At 42.3% G+C, this 24,749-nt stretch overlaps 1 protein-coding gene across 1 annotated transcript in view; it reads right to left on the bottom strand.

Moving 5' to 3' along the window:
* lman1 (lectin, mannose-binding, 1) overlaps positions 1-22,574 on the bottom strand; it is a 75,140-nt gene extending 52,566 nt beyond the window's left edge. The window contains exons 1-5 of the mRNA XM_041201197.1: positions 22,368-22,574; positions 9,535-9,689; positions 9,340-9,447; positions 7,460-7,521; positions 6,178-6,277 (exon numbers count right to left, since the gene is read on the bottom strand). Of these exons, the coding sequence (XP_041057131.1) occupies positions 6,178-6,277; positions 7,460-7,521; positions 9,340-9,447; positions 9,535-9,689; positions 22,368-22,545 (603 nt within the window). The 5' untranslated portion in view covers positions 22,546-22,574. The remainder of the gene's footprint in view (positions 1-6,177; positions 6,278-7,459; positions 7,522-9,339; positions 9,448-9,534; positions 9,690-22,367) is intronic.
* Between the last annotated feature and the right edge of the window lie 2,175 nt (positions 22,575-24,749).

The raw sequence follows: 24,749 nt of genomic DNA, 5'->3' as shown, positions 1-24,749 counted from the left end.
TCCTCCAAAGGATCGTCCTCCAAAGGATCGTCCTCCAAAGGATCGTCCTCCAAAGGATCGTCCTCCAAAGGATCGTCCTCCAAAGGATCGTCCTCCAAAGGATCGTCCTCCAAAGGATCGTCCTCCAAAGGATCGTCCTCCAAAGGATCGTCCTCCAAAGGATCGTCCTCCAAAGGATCGTCCTCCAAAGGATCGTCCTCCAAAGGATCGTCCTCCAAAGGATCGTCCTCCAAAGGATCGTCCTCCAAAGGATCGTCCTCCAAAGGATCGTCCTCCAAAGGATCGTCCTCCAAAGGATCGTCCTCCAAAGGATCGTCCTCCAAAGGATCGTCCTCCAAAGGATCGTCCTCCAAAGGATCGTCCTCCAAAGGATCGTCCTCCAAAGGATCGTCCTCCAAAGGATCGTCCTCCAAAGGATCGTCCTCCAAAGGATCGTCCTCCAAAGGATCGTCCTCCAAAGGATCGTCCTCCAAAGGATCGTCCTCCAAAGGATCGTCCTCCAAAGGATCGTCCTCCAAAGGATCGTCCTCCAAAGGATCGTCCTCCAAAGGATCGTCCTCCAAAGGATCGTCCTCCAAAGGATCGTCCTCCAAAGGATCGTCCTCCAAAGGATCGTCCTCCAAAGGATCGTCCTCCAAAGGATCGTCCTCCAAAGGATCGTCCTCCAAAGGATCGTCCTCCAAAGGATCGTCCTCCAAAGGATCGTCCTCCAAAGGATCGTCCTCCAAAGGATCGTCCTCCAAAGGATCGTCCTCCAAAGGATCGTCCTCCAAAGGATCGTCCTCCAAAGGATCGTCCTCCAAAGGATCGTCCTCCAAAGGATCGTCCTCCAAAGGATCGTCCTCCAAAGGATCGTCCTCCAAAGGATCGTCCTCCAAAGGATCGTCCTCCAAAGGATCGTCCTCCAAAGGATCGTCCTCCAAAGGATCGTCCTCCAAAGGATCGTCCTCCAAAGGATCGTCCTCCAAAGGATCGTCCTCCAAAGGATCGTCCTCCAAAGGATCGTCCTCCAAAGGATCGTCCTCCAAAGGATCGTCCTCCAAAGGATCGTCCTCCAAAGGATCGTCCTCCAAAGGATCGTCCTCCAAAGGATCGTCCTCCAAAGGATCGTCCTCCAAAGGATCGTCCTCCAAAGGATCGTCCTCCAAAGGATCGTCCTCCAAAGGATCGTCCTCCAAAGGATCGTCCTCCAAAGGATCGTCCTCCAAAGGATCGTCCTCCAAAGGATCGTCCTCCAAAGGATCGTCCTCCAAAGGATCGTCCTCCAAAGGATCGTCCTCCAAAGGATCGTCCTCCAAAGGATCGTCCTCCAAAGGATCGTCCTCCAAAGGATCGTCCTCCAAAGGATCGTCCTCCAAAGGATCGTCCTCCAAAGGATCGTCCTCCAAAGGATCGTCCTCCAAAGGATCGTCCTCCAAAGGATCGTCCTCCAAAGGATCGTCCTCCAAAGGATCGTCCTCCAAAGGATCGTCCTCCAAAGGATCGTCCTCCAAAGGATCGTCCTCCAAAGGATCGTCCTCCAAAGGATCGTCCTCCAAAGGATCGTCCTCCAAAGGATCGTCCTCCAAAGGATCGTCCTCCAAAGGATCGTCCTCCAAAGGATCGTCCTCCAAAGGATCGTCCTCCAAAGGATCGTCCTCCAAAGGATCGTCCTCCAAAGGATCGTCCTCCAAAGGATCGTCCTCCAAAGGATCGTCCTCCAAAGGATCGTCCTCCAAAGGATCGTCCTCCAAAGGATCGTCCTCCAAAGGATCGTCCTCCAAAGGATCGTCCTCCAAAGGATCGTCCTCCAAAGGATCGTCCTCCAAAGGATCGTCCTCCAAAGGATCGTCCTCCAAAGGATCGTCCTCCAAAGGATCGTCCTCCAAAGGATCGTCCTCCAAAGGATCGTCCTCCAAAGGATCGTCCTCCAAAGGATCGTCCTCCAAAGGATCGTCCTCCAAAGGATCGTCCTCCAAACATGCAACACCTGCCCCTTCACTTCCTCTCTCCTCACCATCCAAGGGCCCAAACACTCCTTTCAAGTGAAGCAGCATTTCACTTGCTCGTCCCTCAATTTAGTCTATGCATTTGTTGCTCCCAATGCGGTTTCCTCCACATTGGAGAGACCAAACGCAGACTGGGTGACCGCTTTGCAGAACACCTTCGGTCTGTCCGCAAACATTACCCAGACCTCCCAGTCGCTTGCCATTTCAACACTCCACCCCGCTCTCATGCCCACATGTCGGTCCTTGGCTTGTTGCATTGCTCCAGTGAACCTCACCATAAACTGGAGGAACAGCACCTCATCTTACGACTAGGCACTTTACAGCCTTCCAGACTGAATATTGAGTTCAACAATTTTAGATCTTGAACTCTCTCCTCCATCCCCACCCCCTTTCCGTTTCTTCCCCCTCCCTTTTGTTTTTTCCAATAATTTATATAGATTTTTCTTTTCCCACCTATTTCCATTATTTTTAAATGTATTTCCACCCATTGTTTATCTCTACCTTTTAGCACTTAGTATTCCCCCACCCCCACTAGAGCTATCTGTACCTTCTGTCCTGCTTTCTACTCTTAATTAGCACATTCCTTTAGATAATATCACCACCTTCAACATCTTTGTCCTTTCGTCTGTGACTTCTTTTGGTTATCTCCACCTATTACTGGCTGCTTGTCCCAATAACCACACCCCCCCCCCTTTAAACCAGCTTATATTTCATCCCTTTCCTATTTTTACTTAGTTCTGTTGAAGGGTCATGAGGACTCGAAACGTCAAGTGTGCTCTCCTCCGCCGATGCTGCCAGACCTGCTGAGTTTTTCCAGGTATTTCTGTTTCTGTTTTTGTTCTACACCCGTTCCAAGTATTAGTCTGGTAAACCTTCTCTGAACTGCTTCCAATGTATTTACATCCTTCCTTAAATAAGGTGACCAGTACTGTACACAATACTCCAAATGGGGTCTCACCGATGCCCTGTACAACTGAAGCATAACCTGCCTACTTTTGTATTCAATTCCCCTCGCAATAAATGATAACATTCTATTAGCTTTCCTGATTTACAGCTATTCCTGGGATGTTACTTATACACTCTATAGTGAAAATGGATGCAAAATTCAATTCATCTATCACCTTATTTTCCATTATTAATTCTCATTTTCTATAGGACCAATGCTCACTTTAACTCTTTTCTAATTTAAATATCAATAGAAACTCTTGCTATCTGTTTTTATATTTCAAGCTAGCTTTCTCTCTCTCACTAATTTTTCCCCCGCATTCTTTGGTCATTTTTTTTGCTGTTCTTTACATTCTGGCCAATCGTCTGACCTGCCACCCATCTTTGCGCAGTGAACATTCTGGCCAATCGTCTGACCTGCCACCCACCTTTGCACAGTGAACATTCTGGCCAATCGTCTGACCTGCCACCCATCTTTGCACAGTGAACATTCTGGCCAATCGTCTGACCTGCCACCCACCTTTGCACAGTGAACATTCTGGCCAATCGTCTGACCTGCCGCCCACCTTTGGAATGTAGCTATTGTGTATTCTGAAATGTAGCTGTTTGAGAAATTGTCACAGGATGGCAGCGGGGGGTGGTGGTGGTGTGAGGCAGGTGGAAAAGGTAGAGTGATTTACTTCAGGACTCAATGGAGGTGCCACAATTGTTGCAACTCAGGTTCAGAAATTCAGTGCAAAACTGGCAAATTTGCAGACGGTATCAAGCTAGGAGGAGAATGAGAATCAAAGGGGTGAGACAAAAAAAAAAATCGGGTCAGAAAGTACAGAATGATTTGGACATTACACAAAGCCGGGGGGGGTAAACCCTGGTTCAATGAAGAGTGCTGCAAGGCATGTCAGGAGCTGCACCAGGCATACCTAAAAATAAGGTATCAACCTGGTGTAGCTATAACACAGGGCTATTTGCATGCCAAACAGTATAAACAACAAGCATTAGACAGAGCTAAGCGATTCCACATCCAACACAGCATATCTAAGTTCTGCATTCCTGCCACATCCAGTTGTGAATGGAGTTGGCAATTAAACAACTCACTGGAGGAGGATGCTCCACAAATATCCCCATCCTCAATGACGGTGGAGCCCAGCACATCAGTGCAAAAGATAAGGCTGAAACATCTGCAACAATCTTCAGCCAGAAGTGTCGAGTGGATGATCCATCTCAGCCTCCTCTTGGAGGTCCCCAGCATCACAAATGCCTGTCTTCAGCCAATTCGATTCACTCCATGTGATATCAAGAAACAGCTGAAGGCACTGGGTACTGCAAAGGTCATGGGCCCAGACAATATTCCAGCAATATTACTGAAGACTTGTGCTCCAGAACTTGCCAAGTCCCAAGCCAAGCTGTTCCAGTACAGCTACAGCACTGGCATCAAGCCAGCAATGTGGAAAATTGCCCAGGTATGTTCTGTACACAAAAAGCAGGACAAATCCAACAGGGCCAATTACCACTCCATCAGTCTATTCTCAATCATCAGTAAAGAGATGGAAGGGGTCAACAGTGCTGTCAAGCGGCACTTGATTAGCAATAACCTGCTCACTGATGCTCAGTTTGGGTTCTGCCAGGGTCACTCAGCTCCTGACCTCATTACAGCCTTGGTTCAAACATGGACAAAAGAGCTGAACTCCCGAGGTGAGGGGAGAGTGATTGCCCTTGACAGCATTTGACCGAGTGTGACATCGAGGAACCCGAGCAAAACTGGAGTTAATGGGAATCAGGAGGGAAACTCTCCACTGGATGGAGTCATACCCAGCACAAAGGAAGATGGTTGTGGTTTTTGGACTCAATCATCTCAGTTTCAGGACATCACTGCAGGAGTTTCGCAGGGTAGTGTCCTCGGTCCAACCATCTTAGCTGCTTTAACAATGATTCTCCTTCCTTCGTAAGATCAGAAGTGGGGATGTTCACTGATGATTGCACCACTTGCGGCTCCTCAGGTACTGAAGCAGTCCACGTCCAAATGCAACAAGATAGGGCCAACATCCAGGCTTGGGCTGACAAATGGCAAGTAGCATTTGTACAACACAAGTGCCAGACAATGACCATCTCTAACAAGACAAAATCTAACCATTGTCCTTTGACATTCAATGGCATTACCATCGCTGAATCCCCCACTATCAACATCCTTGGGTTGGCGGGGGGTGGTTAACCATTGACCAGAAACTGAACTAGGCCAGCCGTATAAATACTGTGGCTAAAAGAGCAGATCAGAGGCTCAGAACCCTGCAATGAGTAATTCACCTCCTGACTCCACAAGACCTGTCTATCATTGACAAGGCACAAGTCAGGAGTGTGATGGAATACTATCCACTTGCCTGGATGAGTGCAACTCCAACAACACTCAAGCGGCCTGACGCCATCCAGTACAAAGCAGCCCAGTTGATTGGCATCCAATCCACAAACAAGTGGCAGCAGTGTGTACCATTTACAAGATGCGCTGCAGGAACTCACCAGGGCTCCCTGGACAGTACCTTCCAAACCCACAACTGCTACCATCTAGAAGGACAAGGGCAGCAGATACATGAGAACACCACCACCTGGAAGCTCCCCTCCAAGCTGCTCACCATCCTGACTGGGAAATATATCGTTGTTCCTTCACTGTCGCTGGGTCAAGATCCTGGAACTCTCCGTAACAGCAACATGGCTGTACTACACCACATGGACTGCAGCGATTCCAGAAGTCAGCTCACCACCACTTTCTCAAGGGCAGTTAGGGACGGGCAATAAATGCTGGCCTAGCCAGCGGGGCCCATGTCCCATGAATAAATAAAGAAAAAAAAATATGCAAGTGGGCACAACAGCCACAGACAAAAATGTAAAATAGACAAGTTAAAAAAAACTATACAGAAAAATGACATAAAAAAAAATTGTGAAATTTATATAAGTTCATTCATGGGATGTCACTGGCTAGGCCAGAATTTAATGTTGGTACTGAAAGAGCTAGTCTTACAGCAGAATAGGTCTAAGCTTTGTAATATTTGTTTCACAAACCATTTAATTTTGCCTTATGAATCTTGGATATTATTGAAAAACCAATTATTATAAACACCTTTCAAACAAATAGCTTATAGGGAAGCCATGGTTGTTCCTAATATAATTGTTCAGAATAGATTTCTTTGATAAAAATGGAGAAATCTCAAGGCTACACAATTATTTTGAACATATGAAAATACAAGAGACTTACAGTCAGTGTTTTTCTGTAGTAGATTATCCTAGCTCTCACAGGGTAAGGCTTGTTCCTAAAGTCTCTCAGGCAAGAGCCCAATGCTTGTGTTGCACCATCGCTGCAGAAGCAAGTTATTGCATTATCAAAACACAGAAATAAGTTAAATCTTTATGAAGGTTACACAGAGGTTAAGCCCATTAGCAAACAAAAATAAAATTGGGGGTAGTTTAATACGTTTCCTTAATTTTGGCTTAAAGTATTCAAAATTCAGTGTTCAGGGTTTGTTTTGCTGGTTTTATACTATCCATTTTTACTGGCTATGTATTTTTGGCCTACATAGCATTATAAAAGTTATTTAAAATACAATATTTTCCCCCTCCCCCTATTGATATAAAAAATTAGTTTCTATGTACAGTGGGGCCTAGATTACTCATCATAATTAATCACTGGGCAGAGTCAATTAGCTGGAAAAATTTTTCCATCTCAATTGGGCATAATTCAGAAATGACATTGCAGATTCTAAGCTGATCTTCATAAATTGGGACGAAACATATTTTAAACTACTCAATTCAAGAAACATTTCACATTCTGAATTTGGCATGCAATCACAGCATGACGCAATTTGACAATTTGCATCATACTGTGCAGTTATAAATAAAGATTGGTCAATGTTTGCAAAGGCAGCTCCACTTAAAGGAAAAAATGCAGAAACGCGAAATGAGCAGAGAAGGAACTTGCATCCAAAATGTAAATACACACTTGTAGCGGTTTTGCTCACAGCAAAGTCCCACAAACAGCCATGAGATGAATACCTAGTTAATCTACTTTCATTGGAGGGAGAAGTTAGCCAGGAACTGAGATCTGCTCTATTCAAATTGGAGTATGGAATCATTCACACGCACTGAATCTCGAAAGAGGTATATGTTGGTTTAATGTCTCATCAATAAGATAGCATTTTCAACAATGCAACACTTCTTTAGCATTGTGCTGGAGAAGGGTTTGAATCCAGTTCAGCAGATATTAAGGCCAGGACAGGTGACAATGCAAAACCAATTGTTTTATTTTTCAAAAAATGACTTTTTTGCTTAAAATGATGGCTATCCAAACTGGTAAATGGAACTCAGGCTATTTCAGACATTCAACGTCAAGCGCTTCCAGGTCAGACATAGCCCAGTAGATGCAGAGTAAATCACCTTCAATCCTCACTGACCTAACCCAACAATGTGCCCCAGTCTAAACAGATCCACATTATTACAAAAAAGATAAATAGTTACAGAAATTACTTTAAAAAAAAACTTACTTCTGATGATCATAAAGATATTGCCCATTGTTTCCGATGACAAGTATTACTGGGTTATTCTTCTGCAAATTACAAAAGGAAACTTTCGAGTTAACTTTCCACAATCATTATTCTTCATTTTAACTATGTACAACTTTTCCTATTCACTGTCAGAGCTTAAGGGATTCCACAACAATAGCTCAACATAAATACAACGATTAACAATTTATATAATTAATATCAAAAAGAAGCTTTTTACTTGTGTTAAATATCTTCGTGCTGGTTAAAAATATCTGGTTAATATCAGGTTAAAAAACTCAAATATAGGGCATAGGATGAAACTACAGTAACAGGATTAAAGCGCACACATATTTATAAACAAAACAAAAGCAAATCTACACAACTACAATATCAAGATCCAAAAAATGATTGCTGATTGCAGACATTAAAACGGTAGAATTCAATGCATCTGCACACATTGAAGGTAGATTCTGCAATTATAGACGGGATACCATTGAGATCTAGAACCCTATCCTGTACACTAATGAAGTTCACAAGAAATAGAAGGCCATAGAGCCTGTCGAGCCTGCTCCATTATTCAATACTATCACAGCTGATCTTGGGCTTCAACTCTGCTTTCCTGCCACTTCCCATATCTCTTAATTCTAAGAGACCAAAAATCTGTCTGTCCCAGCCTTATGTGTATTCAATAATTGAGCATCCACAACTACCTGGCATAAAGAATTCCAAGAATTCACAACCCTTTGAGTGAATTAATTTCTTCTCACCTCAGTCCTAAATGATTGGCCCATTATCCCGAGACCGTGCCCTCATGTTTAAGATTCCCCGACCAGTGAAAATAATCTCTTAGCATCCACCCTGTTAAGCCCCTTCAGCATCTTGTTTTTCAGTGAGGTCCCCTCGTTCTTCTAAACTCCAGACAATATAAAACCAATTCACTTAGCCTCTCATCATAGGACAATCTTCTCATCCTAGGTGCCACTTTGCATTTAAGTTCAATCAGAAAGAGCTGTGCCATCTGGTATCAAAATACTAATATATGCCTCATAAGCAACAAAAAGTAGCTGCATTCAGAAAGTGAAAATGTTTCACTTTGAATGTTTAGTACTATTGAAAATGAAGAAAATCAAATTTGTGCTTGGACACAATAATAACAGTTTTGTACTGAACAGGTATGTTGGGGGTTTCTCTAACATATTTTAATTGTAGGCATATATCAAATATACTTGACACAATAATCCTTTCCAGTTCAGAAAGGTTACCAAACTTGGGTAATTTCAAATATCTTTGAATGATCTCCATTTTTAAACTGGGTCAGGTTCATATGGTTAAATTCAATTCTTTACAGCACATGTTACCATGCTTGAGGAGGAATATATGATGCAAACCACTTACAACGGATACTATTCTTGTCTGTTAAATGTGAACTCTGAAAGAATGGAAGAGCCACAATTTGTGCAATTAGGAAAAACTGGAAATGTGAAAGGTAAAGTGAGCCTTTACCACTTGTGGTTTAAAAACAAATGTGTGCTATTGGTATAGCAAGGAGGGAAAAAAACACAAACGGTTATTCAAGTTCCCTCAAGACCAAAATTAATGGGATATCTTGTGCACCAAGATAATCAAGGGATATGGCAGGAAATGCAGTTGATGGAGAAGTCCAGTCACTATCTTACTGAATAGAGCAGGCTTGAGGAGCCACATGGCCTACTCCTGTTTCAATTTCTTATCTCATAAGGTCGTGTTCAACAATATACTCAAAACTGCCCAACACAGAGTGCATATTTATAAACACAATAAATAAGATTTTACTGGAGGGAGTTATCATAACTGCTTTAATTATGTTTTTGTGTGAAGTGGTCATTTGTACTTGTACATACCTTTCCATCATTGTCAAAGGAGTCAAAGAAAATACCAACACCATTCCATGAATCAGCTGCTCCAAAAACTGGGCCATCCAATCCTTGATCTACAGTGTACCAGATTGCCTAAGTCAGAAGGAGGTGAGAGAAGTGCATTGTAATAAATGGCACAGCAATTTTCAACAATATAAAATAGAATTAAGAGGACATTACCAGCCCATCAGCTCCAACCCGTCCTCTCCCTGTCACTCGGAAAGTAACTTCAATTTCCCAGTTTTCAAAGCTAAATTTGTTTTTTGTCCAAACAGATCCCTTCTGGCTTTTCAGTGATGGTGTTATACGAATTTGATCGGCACTTGGGATTGCATCTAAAAAAACAAAGAAAATCTCTCAATTCATACAAACATTCAGGACGATTAAAGGTTTAAACTACTATAACAGTTTCTTCCATAGGCGATGTTCAAATAATCTCAGCCCAGAGTTAACCCAGTCCACTCAATCTCATCAAGTAGGCAACCAAACACACGATAGTTCTCCAAAGAGAAAACTCCACCTTTTCAGCATCAGTGAAAGTTCAAGCAAACAAAACACCATAGTAATCCAATCCCATCATATTCAACATGAAGAGATACAAAGTATATGACTTTCATATAAAAAGGAAGTCACTGGATGCTGCAAAGGCTATAGGCCCTGACAACATTCCAGCAATAGCACTGAAGCCCTGTGCTCCAGAATCTGCCACACCCCTAGTCAAGCTGGTTCAGTACAGCTACAACATTGGAATCTACCCGGCTATGTGGAAAATTGCCCCGGTATGTCCAAATCCAACCCGCCCAATTACCGTCAGTCTACTCTCCATCAAGAGTAAAGTAATAGAAGGGGTCGTTAACAGTGCTATCAAGCAGCACTTGCTTAGCAGTAACCTGCTCATTGCTGGCCAGTTTGGGTTCTGCCAGGGCCACTCAACTCCTGACCTCATTACAGCCTTGGTTCAAACATGGACAAAAGAGCTGAACTCCCGAGGTGAGGGAAGAGTGACTGCCCTTGACATCAAGGCAGCATTTGACCGAGTGTGGCATCAAGGAGCCCTAGCAAAATTGGAGTCAATGGGAATCGGGGGAAAACTCTCCGCTGGTTGGAGTCATACCTAGCACAAAGGAAGATGGTTGTGGTTGTTGAAGGTCAGTCATCTCAGCTCCAGGACGTCACTGCAGGAGTTCCTCAGGGTAGTGTCCTCAGCCCAACCGTCTTCAGCTGTTTCATCAATGACTTTCCTTCCATTATTAGGTCAGAAGTGGGGATGTTCGCTGATGATTGCACAATGTTCAGCACCATTCACGACTCCTCAGATACAGAAGCAGTCCATGTTCAAATGCAGCAGGACTTGGGCAATATCCAGGCTTGGGATGACAAGTGTCAAGTAACATTCATGCCGCACAAGTGTCAGGCAATGACTGTCTCCAACAGGAGAGAATCTAACCATCGCCCCTTGATGTTCAATGGTATTACCATCACTGAATCCCCCACTATCAACATCCTCAGGGTTACCATTGACCAGAAACTGAACTATATAGTCATATAAATACTGTGGCTATAAGAGCAGGTCAGAGGCTAGGAATCGTGCGACAAATAACTTGCCTCCTGACTCCCCAAAGCCTGTCCACCATCTAGAAGGCACAAGTCAAGAGTGTGTTGGAATACTCCCCACCTGCCTGGATGAGTGTAGCTCCTAGAACACTGAAGCAGCTGGACACCGTCCAGGACAAAGCAGTCCGCTTGATTGGCGCCACATCCACAAACATTCACTCCCTCCACCATTGATGCACAGTAGCAACAGTGCAGTCCATCTACAAGATGCACTGCAGGAATTCGCCAAGGGTCCTTAGACAACAGCTTCCAAACCCACGGCCACCATAGAAGGACAAGGGCAGCAGATAGATGGGAATACCACCACCTGGAAGTTCCCCTCCAAGTCACTCAGCATCCTGATTTGGAGATATATTACCATTCCTTCACTGTCGCTGGGTCAAAATCCTGGAACTCCCTTCCTAACAGCACTGTGGTTGTATCTACGCCACATGGACTGCAGCGGTTCAAGACGACAGCTTCCCACCATCTTCTTAAGGACAACTGGGGATGGGCAATAAATATTGGCCCAGCCAGCAAAGCCAATATCCCGTGAATGAATTAAAAAAACGTAAAGACTATCTTTAAGTTTGATTACTGGTGAAATGTACCTAACTACAAATGGGAGCCACAAAAGTATTTTATACAGTGAAACCATTCACAAAAAGCAACGTGCCAAGTGCTGTTATATATGGGAGCCTTAGATTGGATACCAGTGATATTTTGATTCACCAGGTACCCAGCTAATTCACAATTTCAGCAAAGACTGGAATTCACGATCAAATTAATTATGAAGCCATTTTTGAAATCGAAGAAATAATCTGCTAGCATAGCTTTTTAATTTGCTTCAGATGTTACATTTAAAATTCTGCCTGGAAAACAAGTCACACACCAGCAGCTTCAGTACACTACAGATTTCATGTTGTAAACAGAAATATTTTAGATATTTAGAATTTTCTCATGATCGGTGTTGCATCTGTCAAAGATAAAATGTAGAAAGCGAGGATTTTGGAAGCATTCAAACGGTTTTAGTTTGATTGCTGCCTGGATAAAATACAATGCAGTTACATTTTCTCATTTAATGTCATTCACTTAATTTCTAACACCAAAAAAAAGGTTTCAGGACCGAATACAAAGACACAGTTTAACTACCAAAAATACATCCAAATGGGTTATGTTTTTTCTCAGTATTATGCATATTTTGCCAGTGTCTTTCCAAGGTTGATTAACCCAAGGGGACTCCAACTATTGTTTCACCAGAACATCTACTTAACTGATATTAGTTAGACTGGTAAATAAGGGACTAAGTCCAAGGGCCCTATTTTATTCTTCATTCTGGCGGTGCAGGCATCCCTGGCAAAGCCAGCAGTTACTGCCCATCCCCAGTTGTTCAATGAAGCTGGTGGCCCAGCTTCGTTTTGAACCATTGCAGTATGGTTTCTCTTTCTAATGGCTAATGTAGAGCTACAATTTTGCATTCAGGTGGTTAAGCGAAATAATTACATCAGGAATAAGGGAGTGTATCACTGTGATGTCTCCTTTGTAGTGAGAAGCACGGATATTAAGTAGCAAAATGTTTCATGGTCTGTTCTGGATGACCACAGTCACAAAGAATAGAGTTTATAATTTTATGATGAACAGTCAACAATTTGAAATGTTAACTCTGTCTCTACAGCCAGGCCTGCTGAGTATTTTCGGCACTTACAGTTTTAATTTCAGATTTCCAGTATCCATAGTGTTTTCTTTCTAAAGTTTTACATTTGTGCATCAAATATCTGCATCTGCCATGATTTGTGTGGATGCGGTTTAGGGTTGACCACAAGCTTTACAGGAGATAATCAAAGCCAGGGATCTTGTGATTTTGTGAACTACATTCACCTTTCCCCCCAGACGTCACCAGCATTGAAGTTGTACTGCCCGAAAGGGCTTAAATGATTCCAAGTCATGTTGAGGGATATTGTTTAGGGCTCTGGTGGATGGAGAGACATTAGTTTTCCCTCGATTTGCTGGACTTTCTGAAACAATGCAGCCTCATAGCAACAGCACAGGCAGCCAGGGTGTTGGGTCAACTTGATGTCCAACCAACCATGCAGTTTGTCGCTGGAACTTTCAAGTCTGGTTACTTCTGGTCCATGCTAATGCACAATAAACGAGGACCATCATTGACATCCAAAGCACTGATGCTCCCCGAGCATGTTTGCCAGTTTCTGAACCAGGTTGACCCACATCTCCAACTTAGCAGCTATCTTCTTCAGGCGATTGTGGAAGGTTTGGTTCAGCTTCATTCAGGAAATAGGTTAGAGTGCTGTCATGTTGCATGGTATTACCACAAAAGCTCACTTCTCAGGGTATGCTTAGCATTCTTGCTGCAAAAATGGAATGCAGTGAATGTTGAAAATTGACGTGATGTTCTTCTTCCAGAAATATTTTTCCATGCAGCTTATATTCCTGTTCACTCAGACCTGGAAAGTCCCTTAATGTTGAGGAGGACGACCTTGTTCCAGGACCCCTCTATTCTGTTATTTGGCCCTGAAGAGTACCATTATCCTGGCTTGAGTTGTTGCTCTAAAAACTGGGAGATTGTTGATTCATATTTGAATGCTCGATTGAGGACATTAGTCCTGATTTCTCATTTAAAAGAATAGGCCGAACAAAGGCTGGCATTTAGCAGTTACCTTTAACTGTGATTTGAGGCAATTTCAAAGTTGAGAATCTAACCTCTTCAATGTATCAGATATAGGTCAGTCCAGGGAAGGAAGTTTCCCTTCCTAAAAAAGGGCTTCAGTGAATCGGTTGGGTTTTTACAATGCTTCATGGTCACTTATTTTAGCCAAATGTTTTATTTTCAAATGTTCAAGCTCTCAAATCGCCATGGTGGGGTGTCAACAAACTTTTTAGATTAGTCCAGGACCCTAGATTATTAATGCAGTTACTATGTATATTTCTACTAAAATTTAAATGGCATGACCCACAAGAGGTGAGTATTACAACATTTATTTTATTTCCACAGTGTAATGTAAAGAAGTCTGCCAGCACCAAGCCAATAAATGCCAAGGCAGATTAGAGCATCCCAATAATGCGTTGTTTGCTGGTGATACAATGTCCAGCATTTTACTTTTCACACGTCTACAGCAGCTGTAGAAGCAGCAAATTCCTCAAAAAAAATTACATGTCTACCATGTAACAAATGGTGTTTTCACAACAATAAATTAATGTCTAGATGTTTCAAGGCTTAATGAAAGTTATCAGCTTCCCCTCCCCCACCAAAAACACATTATTGTTATTGTACCTACGCAAATTTTCCACATTAAAATTAATGTGCACTACTTCCTCGCAATTATACTAGATTAAACACAGAAACTGTTATAGTCATTACACAAGCAAGAGCACAACCTCAGCAAAATTTTAAAATTCACAATCCTTTAATTTAAGTTATAAAATATTTCAAACAGACAGGATGATGTGAAGAACACATTTTAATTTACCACAAAAAAAATAGTAATTCTAGGTGGCAATGTAATTTACATGCCGTCACATGCAGTTAAATAAAACCTAACAATTTATTTCAAATTGCTTCGTTCAATTACAGGAGTCTCATCTGATATTGCATTAACTACTGGCAAAAAGTGCACAAAAATGAACTAAACCTAACAATTTATATATTGTATAGAGAACACATACTGGAGGATAAAGCAGGGTTGAGAACATTGTAAACTGTCTGCTCTTCGCATCATAATCTTAATGTGTTGTTCAGTTATGTATGGTCTACACCACAATTCAAATTTTGTTGAAAAATGTATAAATTTAGCACTAAATTCCTACTTTACTATGCCAGTCACAACTCAAATTATTGGATAATATAAAAATCTCTCATGAAAATTATAACTTGAGTTACTAGGAACAGACAAATACTGCTTTTCCAAAATGGAATCTGCAAAGGAATTCTACAAGGTACCCAAGGTCATCAGACTTCAGTCAACTAGGAGCTGGGGCATGAGCACAGTATGCCGAGAATTAAGTAAGCTACTTTTCTTTCCTTTTATTTGTTGACTTACCAGCAAGTTATATACTGAGCTATATGAATTTAGTTTGTAGTGTGATAATGCCAGAAATTACTGCATATATAAATTTTTATTAACAAGAAAAACATATCCAGCAAAAAAATGTTTTCTGCAATGATTATAGTGACTGCCTTTCGACAGTCTAAATAGGAGCATCTCTGTCGTGCATCAATTATACACACTTTTTTGAACATTTTAAGCTAACACAGACACACCCATTACAGTTTTAATGCTTGATCTATGATACATCAGGTATGTAGCAGTAGTGGTCATGATAAGGGACTAACAAACCAGAGGCTTTGGTTTCAAATCCCACTATGCTAAACTGCAATTAAATGTACTAAGTTTGGTCATTTGTGGATTAGTACCAGAAAACAGAACTGGGCTGTTAAAAATCCAACTGTTGCACAGGGAAGAGAATCTTCCACCTTCGCTCAGTCTAGTTTATATTACAGCATCTTCCACACAAAAGAGCAGGACAGCTTCCACCTAGCCACGAGGACAGGAATTCAAATCCTACTATGGCAGCTAGGGAATTTAAATTCAATTAATTAAATAAATCTGGAATAAAACATTTAGTGACAGTAATGGTGACCACAAGTCTAACAATTAGTCATCAATGCCCATCTAATTCACTAACATCTTTTCTGGAAAGAAAATGGCAGTCCTTACCTGATTTGGCCTATATGTGACTCCAAACCCACAGCAATGTGGTTAACTCTTAAACTGCCCTCCAAAATGCCTAGCAAGCTACACCACTGTATTCAAAAAGATGACTCATTACCTTCTGCTCAAGTGCAATCAGTGGTGGGCAATAAATGGTGGCTTTACCAGCTACGTCCACACTTATTTAAAGGCACAAGTTAGGTATGTGTGATGGCATACTCTCCACTTGCCTGTATAGATGCTGCTACAAGAAGTCAGGAAACTCAACATGATTGGGGAGAAAACAGTATATTTGATCAGCACCCACTCATTCACTGTAGCAATACTTTCCAAACCTGCAACATCTACCAGTTTCCCAAATGGTGTTCTGTGGAACGTTGAGGTTCCGTGAAGAACATTTGTGTAGTGTGGGTGGAGTGTAGGGGTATGCAAGGTGGCAGTCTTAGATTAGAGTTGATCACACCATGTGAAATTGAAAATGTTTTGCAACATGGTCATGTATATAGTTGTACAAAACATTTTGTATTGCCTGCTTGGCTAAATGTGTTTCACTGTGCGCGCACACTGTTGGCTGGTGAAAACGTTTTGTGCCGCTTGCTCGTGGTCGCTGCTTAGTCTCATTAGTGATAATCTATTTGTGCATTATTTCAAGGAAACAAGCTTCTCTTGTGTTTGTAAAATTTTGCAATGTTACAAAATTATATTAGGGCAGGCTACTTGGCTATGGATTGGTGGTTAAAGGGAGCTCAAAGAAGTGAAAAGCAAGCTCTCCTGATATAATAACTAGCAATGAAGGTAAACAACTTCAGTCAACCACTGCCGAAAAAACAGAAAACGATCTTTCCAAAATGAAGTGACCACTACCCACAACAATTGAATCAGCAGCGGGAAATAAGAAACACAAGTATGACAAGAGCTGTGTGTATTTTGAGCTTGTGTTGGAGAAAATGATTCCCCTGAAGCACAATGTGTCATGTGCTACAAAATATTATCCAACAGTTTTATGGCACCTGCTAAACTGTGAAAGCATTTGAAAACAAATCATTCTGAATATAAAGGTAAAGACATAAGGTTTTTTGAGAGAAAGCTTAATGCACTTATAAACTGTAAAAGCTTAATGTTAGAAGCTGTCAAAACTGATAATGAAAATACAACAGGGGCTTAGGTTCCTGCATTGCACTTGCGGGAGAAGCCCATTTGATTAGAGAAAACCTGATCATGCCTTGTCCTAAAGACATTGTAACATGCATGCTTGATGAGCATACTGGGAAAAAAAATTGAGGCACTACAGCTGTCAAACAATACTGTTGCCCAGTGAATTCAAGATCTTGCTGCTGACATCGAGAATGAGCTACTTTTGCGACTGAAATCCTGCGATGCATATTCATTACAGCTAGATGAGTCAACTGACGTGTCAGGGCTTGCAGAATTGCTTGTATTTGTGCATTAAGTCGGATAAATTTATTGAGGAGGAATTGCTTCTATGTGAATCTTTGCAAAGCAACACCACTGGTGAAGAAATAGTCAACTGCATTAACAACTTTATGAAAAGACATAAAATTAGTTGGGAAACGTACGTTGACGTGTACAGTGATGGCACCAGGGAAATGGTTGGGAAGACAGCAGGTGTTGTAGCATGGATCAAGGATGTAGCATCGCATTGCACGAGCAGTCACTATGTCCTCCACAGACAAGCACATGCTGTTAAGAAGATGCCTACATCTCTTGAAAAAAAAATGTGCTGGATGGGGCAGTGCAAATTATCAATTACATTAAAACTTGATGGCTGAAATCCAGGCTATTTAAAATTCCGTGCAAAGAAATGGGTAGTGAGTGCACAGCGCAGTTCCTACATACAGTGAGGTGGCTGTCGCAAGGCAAAGTGCTTGTAAGACTGAGCTTTGTCATGAAGTACTGGTGTTTTGTGTGGATCACAAGCTTTCCATGTATTGGTCAAATACCTCATGAGCCTTGTGCATTATGCAGATAGTTTTACAAAACTAAATGAAGTGAATCTGTCGCTAAAGGGAAAGGATGTTACCATTTCTACTGCAAAATGTCAAGGTTTCATTGTTGTTGCAGAAACTATATTTTTGGACTTCATGCATAAAATGCAAGGGGCCGTAACTTCCTCAGAGTGGCAATCAGTTTCAGATTGCCACTCCATGCTCAATTAAGTACATGATTTTTCTTCCTAGCCTGTCTCACTCAACCTTCCGACTCAGGCCAGGAAAGATCCAGGTAGCGCAGCTTGTCCCCGAGGCCCAATATTCAAGTCCAGCTCCGTTAAAGTAAAGAATTCATGCCCCCTTTAAAAAAAAAGCACTAGCTGCTGTAAATCAGGTAAGTTAAAAGATCCTATTGAAATTTAAAGGTCCTTGGTAAGCTGGGGAGAAGGTAAGTGAATAGGACTGTTGAGTGGGGGGCGCAGGGGGCACGTGGGTGAGGGCTGGGGGTGGCCTTGGCCTTTACAATAGTTACCCAGAAGTTAGAACAGGCTTTAATTCTTCTAACTATTTATGAATAACTCTTGGTGTAACCCTGCCGGAACCATCTGAAGTCTGCGATTTAAATTGCATTTTCGGATGGTTCCCGGTGCAGGGCAATTGCCCAAAGGAAGTTTACACTTATAGGCAATTGCCTTGCAAATCCTTAATTGTGAGGCAATTGCCTTGCAAATCCTTAATTGTGAAGTTCCAAGGGGGTTCCCCAGCACACCTTTGGGGTACCCCCCAAATCTGATGCTGGGGAACTTGGAAGATACGGCCCAAGAACGTTGACTGCTTTCCAACGTCGAATTACTTTCTCAGTAAAATTAATTCTGCTCCCAGTAAAAATATCTTCAGTGATGTTACACATCACCTGCATGACTTGCACTCCTCTTTGATGGAAGATTTTCCAACAGCAAACGACTACAATACGTGGATGCGTAACCCATTTGCGCTAAGAACCAAGCCAGTGTATCAGTGTAAGATTATGAGAGCTGACTCCACACTAAAACAAAGCTTTAGTTACCTTCCATTAATAAATTTTTGGAGTTGCTTAATTCACAAGTGCCCGAATGTGGCAAAAGAAGAATTCACGAGCTCCCTCCTTTCACTACAATGTATCTGAATGAAAATGCTTTTCATGTTACTCTGCAACAAAAGCAAAGAACAGGAGCAGGCTAAATGCAGCACCTGATATGAGAATCCAGCTCTCCAGCATCACTCCTATTATTAAATTAATTTGTGAGTAAAAGCAGCAGCATCACTCCTCCCATTAAAAATGGGGAAAAAAGTCTTAAATACTTTGTTGAATAAAATAACTTAATTATAAATGTATACATATAAGAAATAGAAAAAACTCCTATAAATTTGTTTTATATGTTTATACCTATTGCACAAAAAACAATTTTTTGTGCTTTAACTTTTCAACATAAGATTTCTTAAGTGTTCCGTCAATACTTTGAGGTCAAAAGTGTTCCGTGGCCAGAAAAAGTTTGGGAAACGCTGACCTAGAAAAATAATCATAGCAGGTGCATCAGAACATTAGCACTTCAATGCTCTCTTCACAATATATGGACAAGTAACACTATTAGAGCCCTGGAACTCTATGCAATATTGTGGCAGCACTTACACAACACAGGGTTTTAATTTAAGGCCCAATGCAACCTTCACAAGGGCATCCGTTGACGGTCTATAAATGCTTGCCATGCCAGCAACCCACATTGTCAATTCTCCAAAACCATAAAAAAAAATCTAACATCAGAATTGGATGACTATATGAAAAATAATGCTGGAAACACTTGACAGGTCAGGCAGCAACGTGAAAAGACTGTTACTGATTCAGGTCAATGACCATACATCAAAAATGACGAGTCTATTTAAGACCCACCATTATCCATATGGGTCCACACTACACCTACAGTGGAAAATCTTGACACAAGATTCCATCAGAAAGTGCAAAGAAGCACTGAGACATGCATAAAACCTCCTTGGTTTATAAAGCATTTATGGTCACATAAAGGCACTGTGTAATTGAAGTACTGGCAAATCAGTGCTTATCAGATTTGTTCCGGGGGTATATTCATGGTCTTGTTAAAATGCCCTGTATGCGTCAATAATCTTATCGACACTGATGTAGTTTCAAGTAGACAATTCAAGGCATTTGTCAATTTATATTCAGTACTCAAATTATCTAAAACCTAGAATATAGTCCATTTTATCATTTTATGATGATGATAAAACAGATAATTATGTTTTGGCTCACTTGGCAGGAGTAATTAACTGTCACAGAGAATGCTTAGAATGTTTTATTAGCAGGTAATTGCAGGAGGCAAATTTGTTTCTTCCTCCAAACAATTGCTTAATGGGAAAACAAAAACAGAATTATCTGGAAAACCTCAGCAGGTCTGGCAGCATCGGTGGAGAAGAAAAGAGTTGACGTTTCGAGTCCTCATGACCCTTTGACAGAATTTGAATTCGAGTCCAAGAAAGAGTTGAAATATAAGCTGGTTTAAGGTGTGTGGGGGGGCGGGAGAGAGAGAGAGAGAGAAGTGGAGGGGGTTGGTGTGGTTGTAGGGACAAACAAGCAATGATAGAAGCAGATCATCAAAAGATGTCACCAACAACAGAACAAAATTGCTTAATGGGACAACTTAAAAGCAGCAACTATTTAGGGAAAAAAAATCACTCCCAGGTCTCCCGTCCTTGATGCCCCTCCAGAGACAGAATCTGTGATTGGAGGAGCAGCTCCTCACAGATTCTCTCTCTCTTTTATAGGGTCGACTTTTCTTTCATTTTTGCTCCCATGATTGAATTTCCCAGGTCTTTTTGGGAGCTTTCGAGCACCAATTTGTCTGCCATTCTGGGGAATTTTGAACTATAGTGTGATCACATTCTCCCTGTCATGCAGTGACCAGAATTGTAAACACTACTCCAGCTGCAGTCTAACTAGTGTTACACGAGAATACAAGAAATAGGAGGAGTACAGTCCATTAAGCCTGCTCTACAAGTCAATATGATCATGGCTGATCTTTTGCCTCAACTCCACTTTCCCACCTGCTCCCCATATTCCTTGATCGCCTGACACACCAAAAATCTGTCTATCCCATGCCTAAGTATGTCCAATGGTGGAGTATCCACAATTCTCTGGAGATACAGGTTTCCATAGATTCACAACCCATTGAGTGAAGTTTCTCCCTCATCTCAGTCCCAAAGGATCAGTTTCTTATCCTGAGTCTGCATCCTCAGGTACTAGATTCCCCAGCCAGGGAAATAACCTCTCAGAATCTACTCTATCAAATATCTTCAGAATCTTATATATTTCAATGGGATCACTTCTCATTCTTCTAAACTTCAGCGGGCATAGACCCAATTTACTCAGCCTCTCAACATGAGAGGACCCTCTCATCCCAAGGACTATTCTGGTGAACTTTCATTGTTTTGTTTCCAATGCAAGTATAGCCTTCCTTGGATATAGAGCCAAGACTGCACAGTACACCAGGGCTTTGGTGAGGCCACATCTGAACTGTAGCAACAGTTCCTTATTCTTGTACTCCAATCCTCTTGCAATAAACAGCAGCATGTTATTCACCTTCCCAATTGCTTGCTGTACCTGCTTGCTAACATTGTTTCTTATACTTACACCAAGACCTTTTGAACATCAACATTTATAAGTTTTACACCTTTTTCAAAATGCCCTGCTTTTTTGTTATTATGCAAGTGAATAACCTCACACTTCCCAATGTTATACTTCATCTTCCATATGTTGCCCACTCCCAACCTGTCTCTGTCTATGCAGTCTCTGTGCTCTCCTCACAAGTTAGTACTTTACACAGTTCTAGCATAACCTTCCTGCTCAAGTGCTCTAGGCCTCAATTAATAAAAAGGAAAGTATCCCACCTGCCTTCTTGACTACCTGTCCTACAACCTTCAGGGAACTGTAGACATAAACTCCAAGCTCACTCTGTTCCTCCACACATTTCTGAATCCCATTTATTATGTATACCCTTACCTTCTTAGTTCTCCCCAAATGCATTACCTCATACTTCTCTGGACTAAATTCCACACTTCCCACATTTCTTCTCAAGACAATTGTAGCAAAATTTAATTCTCTGCCATGCATGTTTAACTTGAGACGAGAATTAGTACGTTGTAGGCCATGCACAGCAGCACGATGTCTGAATGCATTCATGACATAAATGAATAAAAACATACGTTGCAGTTGCGAATCATCATTAAATCATTAAAATGCTTGAAAATTGCATCAAAACGACAGTGGATAACTTTAAAAAAAAAGACAGATCTCTAATTTAGTAACAGGCACTTGTGCATACACAAAACTGGAGCAATAGCACAGAATAATGATTTACATTGAACTCTAAGTTTAGACAGGAACGAAGCGTTCCAGTAATAAGAGGGGAAAAAGGCCTAAATAAAATCCGTTATGGTTCTCCTCACTTGGGAGTAGCTCACACTCTTTCTAAAATTCGCAACCCACTCTTTCTTTCTGAAGGCTGGGTGTCTCTCACTCTCCCCCATCTCCAGTCTCAACATTGCCGTTCGCAGGTCTGGCTGGGGAAGCTGCGCCAGCTTGCCGCAATTGGGAAAGGGAAAGCGGCAATGACAGTAATCCACACGGGCCTGCCTCCCTCCCGAGGGAAGCACCTTCGCCCCTGAGCCGCCGCCGGTTACCCCAGTGACCACTTACTGCCCGTGTGTGTCCAGAAGGGGATACTGCCGTCGCTGTGTACCAGGTGCGGCCCCTTAAAGCTGTATTTGTACTCGAAGCGGCGGCTGGGCAGCTCGGCGGCTGTACCGCCGCCTCCGATGGCCTGGACAAGCTGCAGGAGCAATAATCCACCGGTAACCGTTACCAACGCCGCCATCTTCACCTCGCGGAGGCAGCGCCCGGGGCACGCCGGGAAACCTGCTAGAGCCAACACGGCGCTTTCCTATTGGGCAGTCCGGCCGGGGTCAAGGGCCAAGGCAGACCGGCCCACACCTGCAGGGACTCACCTGTGTTTCAAACCCCAGCAATGGTCCAGGCTGAGTAAGCTTCCTTCAACAGCATTTTTTAACCTTTAAGCTCTGTTTTAACCACTTAGACCTGATGCGTGGTAAGTGAAACGTTTTAAGGCTGCCGTTGCCAATGTGGGCAAATGGATTGAATTCATTTATTTAATTTCTGCCAGAGAGGAATGCCATAAGAGTTCGTTTGTTAATAGAGGCAATCTATTATTTTCTATATATTTGGAAAGTTATACAGGGCATTAGTGAGACCCGGACACATCTGGAGTAAGCATTAGTTTCCTTATTTAAGGAAGGATTTAAATGTATTGGAAGCAGTTCAAAGAAGGTTTACTAGGTTAATATCTGGAATGGACTGGTTGTCTTATGAGGAAAAGTTGGACAGGCTAGGCTTGTATACGCTGGAGTTCAAAGAATAGGAGGTGACTTGATTGAGATATTTAAGATCCTGAGGGGTCTTGACAGGGTGGATGTGGTGAGAATGTTTCCTCTTGTGGGAGAATCTAGAACTAGGGTTCACAGTTTAAAAATAAGGGGCTGCCCATTTAAGACAGAGATGAGAATTTTTTTTTCTCTGAGGGTCGTGAGTCTTTGGAAATCCCTTCCTCAAAAGGCGGTGTGGAAGCAGGGTCTTTAAATGTTTTTAAGGCAAATAGATTCTTGATAAGCAAGGGGGTGAGTGAAAGGTTATTGGGAGTAGGTGAGATTGTGGAGTTGAGGTTACAGTCAGATCAACTATGATCTTATTGAATGGTTTGGGCCAAGTGGCCTACTCATAGAGTTATACAGAACAGAAGCTGCCCTTTCGGCCCATCATGCCCATGCCGGCCATCAAACACCTAGTTCTAATCCAATTTTCCAGCACTTGACCCGTAGCCCTGCATGCAATGGTGTTTGAATGTCGTGAGGGTTCTTGCCTCTATCACCCCCTCAGGCAGTGAGTTCCAGATTCCAACCACCCTCTGGCTGAATTTTTTTTTCCTCAAATCCCCTCTAAACCTCCTGCCCCATACCTCAAATCTATGCCCCCTGGTTATTGACACCTCTGCTAATGGGAAAGCTTTCTTCCTATCTACCATATCTATGCCCCTCATAATCCTGCACACCTCTATCAGGTCCCCCCTCAGCCTTCTCTGCTCTAAGGAAAACAACCCTAGCCTATCCAGTCTCTCTTCATAGCTGAAATGCTCCAACCCAGGCAACATCCTGGTGAGTCTCCTCTGCACCCTCTCGAGTGCAAACACATCCTTCCGATAGTGTGGTGACTAGAACTGCACACAGTACTCCAGCTGTGACCTAACTAGTGTTTTACATAGCTCCAACATTACCTCCCTGCTCTTATATTCTATGCCTCAGCTAATAAAGGCAAGTATCCCATATGCCTTCTTAACCACCTTATTTATGTGTGCTGCTGCTTTCAGGGATCTATGGACATGTATACCAGGGTCCTTCTGATCCTCTGTACTTCCTAGGGTCCTACTATTCATTGTATATTCCCTTGCTGTGTTAGTCCTCTCAAAATGCATCATCTCACACTTCTCAGGATTAAATTCCATTTGCCACTGCTCTGCCAATTTTACCAGCCCATCTATATCGTTTTGTAATCTAAGGCTTTCCTCCTCACTATTTATGACATCACCAACTTTCGTGTCACCTGCAAATATACCTCCTATATTCACATCTAAATTATTAATGTACACTACAAACAGCAAGGGCTGCAGCGCCGATCCCTGTGGTACACCACTCATCACAGACTTCCAATCGCAAAAACAACCTTTGCCCATCACCCCCTGCCTCCTGCCACTAAACCAATTTTGGATCCAATTTGCCAAATTGCCCCGGATCCCATGGGCTCTTACCTTGACCATTCTCGCATGCGGGACCTTGTCAAAAGCCTTACTGAAGCCCATGTAGACTACATCAACTGCACTACTCTCATCTACACAACTAGTCACCTCTTCGAAAAATTCAATCAAATTTGTTAGACACGATCTCCCCCTGACAAAGCCATGCTGACTATCCCTAATTAATCCCTGGCTCTCCAAGTGAAGATTAATCCTGT

The sequence above is a fragment of the Carcharodon carcharias genome, chromosome 1 (assembly GCF_017639515.1).
Source record: "Carcharodon carcharias isolate sCarCar2 chromosome 1, sCarCar2.pri, whole genome shotgun sequence".
Classification (NCBI taxonomy): Eukaryota; Metazoa; Chordata; class Chondrichthyes; order Lamniformes; family Lamnidae; genus Carcharodon; species Carcharodon carcharias.
The sequence above is the reverse complement of the archived record's forward strand: the minus strand, read 5'-3'. Positions and strand labels throughout refer to the sequence as shown.